The sequence below is a fragment of the Octopus sinensis genome, linkage group LG24 (genome assembly GCF_006345805.1).
Source record: "Octopus sinensis linkage group LG24, ASM634580v1, whole genome shotgun sequence".
Lineage (NCBI taxonomy): Eukaryota > Metazoa > Mollusca > Cephalopoda > Octopoda > Octopodidae > Octopus > Octopus sinensis.
In genome coordinates, this window is record NC_043020.1 from 27,764,093 (window position 1) to 27,779,092 (window position 15,000).

The 15,000-nt window shown below is 34.9% G+C and overlaps 2 protein-coding genes across 5 annotated transcripts in view; one reads left to right on the forward strand and one right to left on the reverse strand.

Annotated features, from left to right (window-relative positions):
* LOC115223790 (uncharacterized transporter slc-17.2-like) overlaps positions 1-7,129 on the forward strand; it is a 17,155-nt gene extending 10,026 nt beyond the window's left edge. For 2 of the 4 annotated variants that reach the window (XM_036512841.1, XM_036512840.1), the window contains exon 2: positions 4,202-7,129. In XM_036512841.1, coding sequence (XP_036368734.1) covers positions 4,968-6,431 — 1,464 coding nt within the window. In that variant the 5' untranslated portion in view covers positions 4,202-4,967 and the 3' untranslated portion in view covers positions 6,432-7,129. The remainder of the gene's footprint in view (positions 1-4,201) is intronic. The other 2 variants (XM_029794455.2, XM_036512842.1) reach the window with 2 other exon arrangements.
* A 4,879-nt stretch (positions 7,130-12,008) lies between these two features.
* LOC115223792 (uncharacterized transporter slc-17.2-like) overlaps positions 12,009-15,000 on the reverse strand; it is a 7,070-nt gene continuing 4,078 nt past the window's right edge. Inside the window, exon 2 of the mRNA XM_029794456.2 lies at positions 12,009-14,500. Coding sequence (XP_029650316.1) covers positions 12,026-13,489 — 1,464 coding nt within the window. The 5' untranslated portion in view covers positions 13,490-14,500 and the 3' untranslated portion in view covers positions 12,009-12,025. The remainder of the gene's footprint in view (positions 14,501-15,000) is intronic.

Genomic DNA, 15,000 nt, shown 5'->3' on the forward strand with positions numbered 1-15,000 from the left:
AAACAATTGCAGCGGGAAGGTGTTTATAAGCCATTTAAGAAACACACAAAAGCCGTTCGATTCACTTCAACATTTAAGTTAATCGAACGGCTTTTGTGTGTTTCTTAAATGGCTTATAAACACCTTCCACGCTGCAATTGTATTCGTTCCAGCACACGATCTCAGATCAAATTACTTGCTATGCGAGTACATCTCCTATATATATATATATATATATATATTGAACGGTAAACCATTCACAGAACTTCGTTGGCTCTGAAACCAGCACAACCAGAATTGTCGCCCATTGAGGCTTCATTGGTCCTGAATCAAAAGACAATGGATCATTGGACCATATGAAATGGTCTTGCATCGAGGAATGCATGGATTTACGGCGAATAAAAGTTTCCAGAATTTCTATATATTTCGCAAACATATTGCCGAAGTTTCCTCTAAATTCCACCGAAAAAAAAAAACCTTTAATTTCACTTAGTTACAGTATGAGTTTGCTGTTATTTCTGGACTCGTGTTTTTTTTTTTTGTTTTGTGACTTTCAAAACAAAAACTAAAATAAACACTTTAACTTCACTTTGTCATAATTACTGCAGGAAATTACTGGACGAAATCTTTGCAGAAACATTGGAAGTCCACCTGAAGATTGTCGATCAAGACAAGAAACAATTGTAGTGGCGGTTTTTTTGACTATTTATTAAAATTTTATGTATTGATTAAGTCTTTCCTTGTTTGTTTTGCAAAATAGTGGTTTTGTCTCTAATAATATTTTATATATATATATATATATATGTATATATAAATTAGAAAAAAACCCACCGTTTATCAATTCAAAAGGAACAAATAAATTACACCATCTATATATTTTATATATTTGTTCATTCTGAATTGATAAAAGGTGTTTTTTTTTTAAATTTTTATATATATATTATATTTTGTGAAATTTTATTTAGTATTTCTAACTTGAATTTTACCCTGTAAGTTAGGAATAATATTCCCTCAAATTATTATTATTATTATTATTATTATTATTATTATTATTATTATTATTATTATTATGATTACTATTATATACATACATATATATATTTGTTGGTGTGTCATGTTTCGGCCGATATACTCTCCACACTTGATCAGGTGTCTTGAGGAAATTTCAAATTGGGCTCTCATTTCTGAGGTATTTTTCAATATTGTTATTATTGTTTTTGTTGTTATTCATGTCACTGCCCAGAACTACGATGCGCAAACGTTCAGCTTTTGCCGAACGATCTGGAGAAATAATTTGTTGATAGCGCTCAAATGTATGTGGCCTACATGAGCGCCCTCTCTGCATCAAATCGACGCTGCCCGAACAGGTGCACGGTTCACCACGGCTCAGGTGTCGAAGTGCTCGCAAAGCTACGTGAGATGGAGTGTCTTGCTCAAGAACACAGCGCACCACCTGATCAAGGATTGAAACCAAGATCTTGCGATATATTAAGTAGGAGTAGTAATTAGTAATTGTAGCGGCTGTAGTTGTTATTATTATTTTAGTAGTAGTAGTGATTGTGGTGGTAGCATCAGCGGTAGTTGTGGAGGTCGTCTTCGCTATCGTAGTAGTGGTGGTGGTGGTGGTGGTGGTAATGGTAGTAGTAGTAGTAATAATAACGGCAGTTACCGTTGTGGGAGTCGTGAGAGTGGCGGGAACACGAATTCCCACCAAAACTCGCCATGCAAGTACTTCACAGTAATATACATGTGTGTGTGTTTGTGTGTGTGTGTGCATGTGTGTGTGTGAGAGAGAGAGTGTATGTGTGTGAGTATGTGCACGCGCGTGTGTGTGTGTTTGAGTGTGTGTGCGTGTGTGTGTGTGTGAGAGAGAGGGTGAGTATGTGTATGAGAGAGAGTGTACGTGTGTGCGTGTATGTGTGTGAGTGTGTGTGTGTGTGTGCGTGCGTGTGTGAGGGAGAGAGGGAGAGTATGTGTGAGAGAGAGAGAGTGTATGTGTGCGCGTGTGTGTGTGTTTGAGTGTGTGAGAGAGAGAGGGTGAGTATGTGTGTGAGAGAGAGTGTACGTGTGTGCGCGTATGTGTGTGTGTGCGTGTGTGTGTGTGAGAGAGAGGGAGAGTATGTGTGAGAGAGTGTACGTGTGCGCGCGTATGTGTGTGAGTATGTGTGTGTGTGTGGCTATGTAAGTGTGTATGTACATGTGAGTATATCCTTGTCTTTGTCTCTCTCTCTCCCTCTCTCCCTCCCTCTCTACCTTACCGCTTGACAACCAAGGGAAGAGCGATCTCGACGAGATTTGATCTCAGAACGTATTTGCATACTTATTTATTTATCTCCTTATTTACGTATTTACTTATTCGAAGACATTTGGAAATCTGAATTATCCACGTGGCATTATTATGGTTTTAAAATTCGATCGAGATGTCTATAAGTGACCTCCTTCCAGAGACATTTGTCCGGGTTCCATAGCTGGAACTCTGACAATTACTACAATACGGGGCCAGAGTAGATCTTTGAACAATAGTGGTTCAGAAATGGTTCCACATTCCACAAAACCAGCAATTTCGAGAAGGTGGTAATTCGATTACATCGATCCCAGTGCTCAACTGGAACTTGATTTATCGACCCCGAAAGGATAAATGACAAAGTCGACCTCAGTGGAATTTGAACTCAGAACGTAGAGTCGGACGAAACGCCATTAAGCATTTTGCCCGGCATGCTATCGATTCTGTGAGTGCTAAATATCAAAGTTTAATTATGAAAGTTTAATCATGAAGGTGCATGACTCAGTGGTTATAACGTCGGGCTCACAATCAAGAGGCAGTGAGTTCGATTCCCGGATTGTGTGTTGTGCCCTTGAGCAAGACACTTTATTTCACGTTGCTCCAGTTCACTCAACAATAGAAATGAGTCGTGATGTCGCTGGTGACATGCAGTTTCAGTCCCCTTTGCTTTTCTCTTGGATAACATCGGTGGCGTGGAGAGGAGGACAGGCTGGTATGCATCGGCGATTGCTGGCCTTCGATAAACAATCTCGCCCGGACCTGTAAGTCGGGGGGTAACTTTCTAGATGCACCCCCAAGAGAGTCTTTAATTATTAAACATAACAAAAATTTGCAGTAACAGATCGTGACGGATTACATGTTAAATGGAAATCAATTGTAATATTCATCATTCGGAATGAGCATGAATATTTGGACATTTTATTACGGAGATGTACTTGCATAGCAAGTGACCTGATATGAGATCGTGTGCTGGAACGAAAACAATTGCAGCTTGGAAGGTGTTTATAAGCCATTTAAGAAACACACAAAATCCGTTAGATTCACTTCAACATTTAAATTTAATTTGTCCAAATATTTTCGTCGCTTTGAGACCGCGACCTGTTCGCTGACAAAACTTCGTGCTGCATCCATTCGTGCTGAGATGCAGCACGAAGCTGCAATTGTAGTTTATTTTTAGTTTTATTTTAATGCTTAACGTCAACCCAAGACCTCCCTTAGTTATTCTGGCATTTCTTCATTATGTCTTTTCTGCCATTTTCACCCAGGTTCTTTCATACCGCGCTTTGTATCCGGTCTGAGGACAGGAAACACGAAATTCGAAAATAATCTGGGGTAAGCTGTGGTAATATACAGTATAAGGCCTGAAATTTGTGGAGAACGCTCTAGTCATTAACGTTGACCTCAGTACTTGAGTGGGACTTAATTTATTGACCCCGAATGGATCAAAGGCAAAGTCGACCTCGGCGGAATTTGTGCACAGTACAAAAGGACGGACGAAGTAGCGCTAAGCATGACGGTTCCACCAGCTCGCCTTTCAACGAGGCTGTGTTTTCCAAAATGGAGGCGAACACCTATCTCCATGTGATCGACTTAATAAGACACAAGTATTTTTTCCTACTTTACCTAATATGAAACCAATGGTAGCCTTAATTCACGAATAAAGAAATTTTATTCACCAATGCGGTGCTGAGCTCTCATTTTCATCGTTCGACATTTATGTACACACACACACACACACACACAAACACACGCAGATATCGTAGGCTCGAAACGTTAAATACTTTCTCACTTTCACGAGCGACAACCTAATACACCCATGCTTGTCGTTCATACACCCATGTTTGTCTTTTGTTTTTCTATAAATTTCAAATATATATATATATATATAATTATATATATAAACAAATGAGTTAATATTGATTCCTTATATTGACACAGGTCCACACAAGTCAGTGAATGCACAATCGACAGATTCTTGCCTCAACAGACGACATAAAGACACGTAAAGTAATTCTGAAGAATACTTTTTTCTCAATTTCACCCATTCTGTCCACCTATATTTATCACTGGACGAAAACTGGATTTTCAATTTTCGCCACTTTTTTTAAACAGAGTGTAAGTTCCCCGTAAGTGGAAAGCTTCAGATAAACGGTGGACACAATAGGAATTAGGAAGTTCCATTTTTGGATTTTCTATAAAATTACAGCGCACAAACAAATCATTGAATCTATGTTCTCTGTAAATTACTGGCATAAATTTGCACCTTCACATTAAGTTACCTTATTATAGTTTTGTCTTGATCCGATGATTTTAATGTGAAATTAAGGCAGAAAGGAACACCAACTCCAGCATATCGATACGTGTCTTTACATTGAGTGGTAAATGGCAGGCGTGTTTATCGATTGAAAATAGAGCGAAATGACTGCGAAATATAACTGTACCAAAGAGATTCTGACCATAGTTTTGGAAGAACATATTCTGTGAAGAAAATATAATTTAGAGATCAAACAAACATCTTTTATATAATGAAATTATTTTAAACAAATCAAGGTGACCAAATCAATGAAATAATTTGTTAATTGTCTAACGCTACCTTTCAGGGTTTATTTCAGCAGACAGAACGTACACCACTCAGGAATTGATATACTTTCAGATTCGAAACCTCAACCAAAACCTCGTGAGGATCGGTGGAAAAGATACAACAATGTCTCGATTTACTAATTGCGTTCAGCGCTATTGCTCGTGTCGATGGAGATTATGCTATATTTGTGCAATAGCTTCTGTTTTGGTGCAAACATTAAGAGTCGATATAAGTATGGCGTTTGTTTGTATGTTGAAAACCCCGAATCGTACGAGCGAAGAAGTTAACGTTACTACAGACAACCAACATTGTTCCGGATTCGATAACCGTTCAATGATCGAAAACTATGAAGGAGAGTTTGAATGGAGCGACACGTTACAATCAAACACACTGGCTGGTTTCTTCTATGGATATATAGCAACTAATTATTTGGGTGGTTTATTGGCCGATAAATACGGTGCGAAAAGAGTTGTCGGAGGTTCAATACTCTCAGCATCTATTCTGACCATTCTTCACCCAAGTCTGTCTCGAATTAGTGGTTACTTGACCCTCGTTCTAAGGATATTAACAGGTATGGCATCAGGACCAATATACCCGGCGTTTCAATCCTTATATGGACGTTGGGCGCCTCCACAAGAAATTGGTTCGTTGGTTGGGCTTACTTTTGCTGGTCTGTTTCTGGGTAATATTGTAGGACTTTCAATATCAGGTTATCTTTGTCTTTATGGATTTGACAATGGATGGGGTTCTATATTTTATATATTTGGTGGATTATCGTTGGTGTTTAGTTGTGTGTGGTTTTATATTGTCTACGATACTCCAGATGGCCATCCAACCATTAGCGAAAAAGAACGTTCTTATTTAAACAAAACTATAATAAGTAAAAAAGTGGTGAAAAATGTACCATGGAGACGACTGATTTCTTCTCCCGCTGTATGGGCCATTAGCATTGGCTGGTTTGCCCATTGTTGGACTGCTTTCTCTTTCCAGGTGTTGCTACCCCTTTATATGAAAGAAGCCTTAAACGTTAATACAACCTCTAATGGTTTAATGTCATCTGCTCCTTCGGTCGGACTGATCATTGCACTGCCCCTGTGCGGGAACTTGGCTGATTTTGTACGTTCAAAGAAATACATGTCAACTCGTTGTGTTCGCGTTTTATTCCAAAGCATTGCCCTGATTCCTTCAGCATGTCTGTTGATAGTCATAGGATTCCTTAGATGTGACCAAACCATTCTAATAACTATCTTATTGTTTCTCATTGGTATAACTCTATCATTTTCCAGTGGTGGTGTTATCGTCAACAACAATGACATTGCCCCAAGTTATTCTGGTATTATATTTGGAATTGCAACTACTTTCGCTACGGCTTCGGGATGTATTTGTCCCTTATCTGCAAAAGCTTTAGCCCCAAACGGTACACAAGAAGAATGGCAGATCGTGTTTGCCTTAAATGCTGCTGTATGTGTAGTTAGCGCAATATTATATGCAATATTAGCCAGAGGAGAAATTCAAGATTGGGCGATTTCGGAAGACCCTGGGCTATCTGTTCCCCTTAACGACATGAACACAAATAAATCGGTTTAACTAGTTTACTGAAATTTTAGTTAGACCAAACATAGCATTATCAACTAGAATGCATAGTTCACTTTATTTCAGTGATTCCGTAATGTGTGTATGTATGTATGTTGTATGTATGTATGTATGTATGTATGTATGTATGTATGTTGTATGTATGTATGTATGTATGTATGTATGTATGTATGTGTTTGTATGTACGTATGTATATGTGTGTGTATGTATGTGTGTACATACGTACGTACGTATGTATTTCATAAAAATTATAGCTATGAAATTAACATAGAATTATATGCTACTACATTTTAAGTAAAAATTCAGAGAGCGATATCGCTGTAGAGACATCTTTTGTTAGCTTTCCTACATCATCTCCTCTCTGTCTTTCTCTCTGCCGTATCTATTTATCTGTCAATCTATTTACAATTTGGTAATCTAGATTTTATAATCTTTCTTCTTCATTTAACTTGAGAAGAAAATGTGATGCCACGAATCTTAGTAAATGTATTTGGGATCTGAAAGTGACGAAGATTAACTACGATATAGAGTGGTCCATTATGATCTACGCTCCATCGTACAATACTGATAATTTTAATTGTGATCCTTGTCTACAAGGAACGTATTATATAATTACTTCAAAACTAAAATTATAAAATTGTAAAACCAATCTTATATTGAAATGCTTCCATAAATAAGAAAATGCATTTAAATATTTGTTGTTGTTGTTGTTATCATTAATGTTATTATTCCTCTGTAACACAGTGTAGGTAAAAATGCAACGGAGTCTTTAGTCATCTGTCATGCCACAACAAGGACCTCAGACAGATAATACTTTCCTTAAGATGTGCACTGTGCCCAATAAGGCTACTTTTTGCAAGACATCCATCAATCTTCAAGTTTCACTCCGATCATCACTGGTATCACTTTTACTTTATCCTCTCGCATTCCATACAGTCTTGCCATTTCCACTTTCAGTTCGGAGTGCTTGTTGATTTGTTCAATCTCTTTACTCACAACGTTTATGCAATTTTGCGCGTTCGTATTATGCTTTTTGTTTCAATATCAAAATTTTAAATGCAGTGAAGATATTGGATCTAATATTTTTTACAATTATAATTACATTTTTGTTGTGTCTAGGGAGATTCATTTTCTTTTTGTGCCTTATAAGTTAACACACTCACCAGTAAAATTTCCACTTATTTCTTATTATAAAAGAAAAATTTCTCATTATAAGATAAAAATAAAAATAAGAAATAAGTGGAAATTTTACCGGTGGGTGCGTTAAATTATAAGGCGCAAAAAGAAAATGACTCTCCCCAGACTCAACAGAATATGCTTCAACACACGAACCCATATAAAGAATCTTGCAAACCAAATCCAAAAACGAAATTGCATTTTGATTATCCTAAAAAATTATTAATTTTAAAGGAAATAAATATACGGGCAGGTTTCATTTAATTCAAATATTTTTAATCAAAAGTATATTTATTAGTTTTATTGCATTGGCTGGAGAAAAGTGGATTGCAATGAAAAATGCGGGCACGTGTATACTCTTTACTCTTTTACTCTTTTACTTGTTTCAGCCATTTGACTGCGGCCATGCTGGAGCACCGCCTTAAATCGAGCAACTCGACCCCGGCACTTATTCTTTTGTAAGCCCAGTACTTATTCTATCGGTCTCTTTTGCCGAACCGCTAAGTAACGGGGACATAAACACACCAGCATCGGTTGTCAAGCAATGCTAGGGGGACAAACACAGGCACACAAACATACACGCACACATATATAGATATATACACATATATACGACGGGCTTCTTTCAGTCTCCGTCTACCAAATCCACTCACCAGGCTTTGGTCGGCCCAAGGCTATAGTAGAAGACACTTGCCCAAGATGCCACGCAGTGGGACTGAACCCGGAACTATGTGGTTGGTAAGCAAGCTACTTACCACGCAGCCACTCCTGCGCCTGTATCTTAATATTATTAAGTTATTACACCTGGAAAAGTACAGAACAATATCTCTACAGAGGACTTTGTTTAATTTGTCACCTCTAAAGGAAACTAAAAAGTACTTAAAATAAAAAAATTCTACTGTACTTTAAATATTGCAACCGAGAATAAAATTAAAATACATTATATTTGTTAAATTTGAGATATTTTATTTTAATTATTATAAGACACTAAAAAACCAAGAAAATCTTTAAAAACATATTACAAAAATAATCAAAAATAAATTTAAACAAAAAAACATCTAAATCGTCTTCTGAAGTATACAATTAAAATATTCATTTTATTTAGTTGTATCCAGTATAAACAATAAAACATAAAGTTATAAATAATATTGCACAATATATTTTTTTTACTTTGATTGAAATCCCATTACAAAAAATCCGTATCTAATACGGAGTAACAACAGGTAAGTTAATAGGTTTTTTCAAATAATTTTATTGTATTTTATAGTAGGTTTTTTTAATTGCTTATATTATTTTATTGGATATAACTTTCTATGTCTATTCCATACAATAAGGTTATCCTGAACTAGGAGTTGCGGTTTTATTGGTAAAATCCCAAATTTGTAATAATATTATAAACGATACTATTTACTTTGCATTAGTAAAGTGTAAAATAGTAAATGTCCTGATAACCTGGAATACTTATTCTTCCCTAAGATTTTAAATACATACATACATACATGATACATACATACATACATACATACATACATACATACATACATACATACGTACAAGCATACATACATATATATATGTATGTATATACATATATATATATTCATACGCGCGCACACAAACACACTCACAGACACACACATACACATGTACGCATGCATATATATATATATATATAATATATATATATATATATATATATATATAATATATATATATATACATATATATATAAATGAAAGAATGAAGACGAACGAAGATGTTAACAAAATTCCTTTACTCTCGACATGTTTCGAAGACAACATGTTTTCATTCCAAAGGAATAAAGGGTGCATTATGCAATCTTCTCATCAGGAAAGAAAGGGAGCCTCTCTCGACTACAAGTCTCCTTTGGAATGAAAACATGTTGTCTTCGAAACATATGTCGAGAGTAAAGGAATTTTGTTAACATCTTCGTTCTACTCCATTCTTTCATTTATTCATATACAACACACAAATTTCTGCACATGAACCCGGAGTTTCTACCCTTGGATAGGTCGCTCCAACCGTGTTTCTGACGTGAATTTGCTACCCAGGTTTCGGTTAAACGAATTTTCCATGCTGACGATAAACATAGGATAATTCATATATATATATATATATATATATATATATATATATATATATATATAATATATATATATAACGGGAAGCTTTATGAAAATAGACAAAAGACGAAGGCAGGTTTACGGAAATAAACAAAAGACGAAGGCAGATATATATATATATGAATAAAAGATGGAGTTAACGCAGGTTTAAACAAGTATTTTTACTTTCTACATATGTTTCGAAAATTCCACTGATACTATTCAAATGAATAAAAGGTATAAACAATGCAATCTTCTCTTCGGGAAAGTGAAAAAACGAAACTCGTCAATACGACATTTTAGCAAAAAATGATGGATTCGTATAGCGATAGACAGAACACTATTAATATTGTTTAAAAAAACGTTATGTGATATAACGTCATAAGTAGCTAAGAGAAAGAGTAGGGATATTAATAGTGAATGTTAAATATATAGGAAATTAAAGTTTAAACTATATATAATGATAGAGACTACCTATATGCACTAAAAGTATGTTTCTGCTAATGCTTACATCTATATACTCGTTCTATAACCGTGTTTACTAGAGTATTTTTAGAAAAAATAATGAAAAATAGCTCAGAATTGCAGAGAAGACAGAATTTCTTGACTTTGTCATATGGTATCGAAATTGAGAGGATCAACCATTCTAAATGAAATTGTTCATTTATATTTAACATTCACTATTAATATCCCTACTCTTTCTCTTAGCTACTTATGACGTTATATCACATAACGTTTTTTAAAACAATATTACTAACGTTCTGTCTATCGCTATACGAATCCATCATTTTTTGCTAAAATGTCGTATTGACGAGTTTCGTTTTTTCACTTTCCCGAAGAGAAGATTGCATTGTTTATACCTTTTATTCATTTGAATAGTATCAGTGGAATTTTCGAAACATATGTAGAAAGTAAAAATACTTGTTTAAACCTGCGTTAACTCCATTTTTTATTCATATTATTCAAATATTCAACGTAAACACGAAGTTTCAACCTTTATAAACAAGGAGTTACATCTTTACTTGTGAGATTTTTGCTGCCCTGGTAACTATTTATTTATTTTTCCGTGTTAATTGTTAACAAGGTAAAATACACTCATCTATTTATATATATATATATACTATATATATATATATATATATATATATATATATATATATATATATACATATATATATATATATATATATATATATATATAATATATATATATATCTGTGTGTGTGTGTATTTATATATATATATATATATATAAAATAAATATAAGAGAGTGGTCACTATATGGCTCACTCTAGCACCAGTTAATCCAAAAGGTTTCAACCACAAAAATACATGTTTCCCATGAAAGTCAGTACGATTGTTAGCTCACACGGACAGGGCAAATAAAAAAAACAAAAATACAGATTATTTTGGGACAATTGTTTCGCTATTAATGAATTAAATGTAATTTTACTTACAAAAAAATCCACTTGTAGCTCCTCAGCCAAAACTATCTGGATGAAATCCACTCAATCACACGCCAGATTTTACCATAACGATAAATACGCGTGTGGTTCAATTGATTACATCCGACGTTATAATTCAAATGCCCCAACTAACAGCGCGCCAAATTTTCACGGAAAACAATACAGCATTTAGAAGTAAATGCAGCATAATTATAATTAATTAATAAGGGTGAGAGAATTAGATACTAATTTAATAGTATATCTATTCTACACCAAGTGGCCTAGTGCTCCGAGAAACCTGGATTATTATAATATTTTATAATATATTATAATATTTTTACAAAATAAATATAAGAGAGTGGTCACTATATGGCTCACTCTAGCACCAGTTAATCCAAAAGGTTTCAACCACAAAAATACATGTTTCCCATGAAAGTCAGTACGATTGTTAGCTCACACGGACAGGGCAAATAAAAAATAACAAAAATACAGATTATTTTGGGACAATTGTTTCGCTATTAATGAATTAAATGTAATTTTACTTACAAAAAAATCCACTTGTAGCTCCTCAGCCAAAACTATCTGGATGAAATCCACTCAATCACACGCCAGATTTTACCATAACGATAAATACGCGTGTGGTTCAATTGATTACATCCGACGTTATAATTCAAATGCCCCAACTAACAGCGCGCCAAATTTTCACGGAAAACAAATACAGCATTTAGAAGTAAATGCAGCATAATTATATTAATTAATTATATATATATATATATTATATATATATATATATATATAATATATATATATATATATATATATACATACAAACAGAAAAAAGTAGCTAAGCCGTTTTATTTCTTTTCGCGTCGTTTGATTGACCGGACGAGTCAGATCCCCCTATAATCGCCCATTCTTGGATTTCTCCTCTTGCCAATATTGCAAATATTATTGCACCAAATACACAAATACCACTGTACAAGGATAACACGATCTGCCATTCTTCTTGTGTACCGTTTGGGGTTAAAGCTTTTGTAGTTAAGGAACTAATACTGCCGGAGAGTGCAGATATTGCATTAGCAATTGAATACACAACACCAGCAAAGCTTGGCGCAATGTCGATGTTATTAGGGATAACTCCCCCACTGGAAAATGACAGAGTGATACCACTGAGCAAAAACAAGACACTTATCAGAATGGTTTGGTCACATCTGAGAAATCCTATGGTAATCAGTATACATGCTGATGTAACCATCGAAAAAGTTTGGAATAAAACGCGAACGGAACGGTTTGACAGATATTTCTTTGAACGCAAAATGTCTGCGAATTTTCCACATATCGGTAGAGCAAACATTTGTCCCATGGAAGGAGCAGACGACATTAAACCGTTCGATGTTGTTTTAATGTTTAAGGCTTCTTTCATATAAAGAGGTAGCAACGTCTGAAAGGACATATCTATCCAATTATAAGCAAACAAACCAATATTAATGGCCCAAACTGCAGGGGAAGAAAGCAGCCGTTTCCAAGGTACCTTTTGAACAGCATTTTTACATTTTATAGCGTCGTTTAAGTAGAAACGTTCTTCTTCACTAATAGCTGGATGAACGTCTGGATTATCGTAAACAACATACATCCACACAAACCCAAACACCAACGATAATCCACCAAATATATAAAATATCGAACCCCATCCATTATCAAATCCATATACACAAAGGTAACTTGAAGTAGGAAAGGCTACAATATTACCGAGAATTTGACCAGCAAATGTAAGCCCAATTAATACACCGTTCTCTTCTGGAGGGGCCCAACGTCCGATTAGGAAAAAAACTGCTGGAAATATAGGTCCAGATGCCATACCTGTTAATATTCTTAGAGCAAGCATAAAGTAACCATTAATTCGAGTTAAACTTGGGTGAAGAATTGCTAGAATGGATGTTGAAAGAATTGAACCTGCAGCGGTTATTTTCCCACCATATTTATTTGCCAATGCTCCACCGAAAATATTAGTCACCATATATCCATAGAAGTATCCAGCCAGTATGTTTGATTGTAACGTGTCGCTCCATTCGAACTCTCCTTCTATGTTTGGATTAAAGGAATCATTAGCGAAACCAGAACAATATTGGTTGTTCGTAGTAACGTTAACTTCCTCATTTGTACGATTGGCTCTTTTCAACATACAAACAAAGGACATGCTCAGATCGACTCTTAATGTTTGCATGATAAGTAATGCCACAGTACAAGCGTAACATATCCTCCATCGACATGAATAATAACGCTTAATGCCACTGGTAAATTTCGACATTTCTGCAAATTCAAATTCTCTTTCTTCTCCTTATGCTGTGCCCGCTGTTTAAGATTATATTAATTCATAAGTAATACAATCTTTTTTATATTTAAACGAAAACTTTAAGCCAGCGACTGCAGTTTATTGGCTTACTTGTATACTTTTGTCAAGTGACGTTTGTTAGTTTCTAATTCTTTTGCAATTTCAAAATAGAAAATATTTGTTTGATCTCTAACCGAATTACGTCTTCTTCCAAAATCTTTGATTACAATATCTTAGTACAATTATATTTCACAGTACATTCGGGTAATGTAATATCGATAAACATGGAAGTCATTTGCCAATCACTAAAAAGGAAATATCGGCTCACAGTTTGGTGTCTGGTGACTTCGTTTCACCATTACTTAGGAATAGAAAACATCGCGTCAAGGAAAGAATACAGGCAAATAATAAAGTAACAATGAAAATGAGGAAATGAGACGGTAAATTATTGAGAACACAGATGCAGGAATTGTTTTGTAATCCGTAATGTTTGCAACAAGACTTAAAACTCTCACTTCTAATTCTTTCTTCGTCTACAGTAACAGACGGGTTATTGAAAAGATGTGAGTTCAGTTCAACTTCGTTCGTTGATATGTTGGATAATTATTTTTTAATAAGAGCTCAGTGTAGCTGTGATAAAGGGAGATTGTAAATTCCTTGAAGGCCATGTTTTCAATACTGTTGCTGTTCGTTGTCCACTTATAGTTTATATTAGTGCTGTATAACTTTGTGATGGTGTATATATTGTAGTTTCTATTCGAGGCTCAGTCATTCCATGTAATCCATTCCTTGCATTTAAAATGTTGCAGAAACTGAAGATCCATTGTTTAGGAAATATTAAGGCTGTGAGAAATGTCGGTGGATAGAAACGATGAAGTTGAGAAATAAAATTCTTTGTGTATTTCTTTATGTTTCTTTCCTTTATTGGAGAATTTTCTTCGTTCAGTTATGAAGTAATCGATTGTGCATCTCCTCAGATGTGAAATCCTGTACCATGTAAAAGAAATCAACATTAGTGAGATATTCCATTTAGATGTAGTTTTATCTTACATTCTTATCGCTTTATGATCTCTTAAGTGTAAAGTGAGAGATGTATGTACAATAACGAGAGTATACATAGAGAGGTATAATTACTGCAAGTGGCTGAAATATGAGAGCGTCACGTTACACGTCAAAAAGTATTTAGTAAAGAGTAAAATGAGAAGTTATGGTTTGTGAACAATAACTTCGGGAGTGTTAAATCAGAAAATAAAACGACAGGTCAAATTGTTATACATTTATTGTTTCGGCATTGCGAGACCAAAAAACCTGGTGTAGAACTCCAGAACGAAGAGTTAGACGAGCATTGAGAGGTAATAGGAAAAATAGACGACCAAAGGTATAAATGAGTATCTTATGAACACCATTAGCTCACAGCTGTTTCTGCTATAAGAGGGAGTGGATTTGTAGTTGAGTGTCTAAATAACAAGTTAAAGCTTCATCGGAGC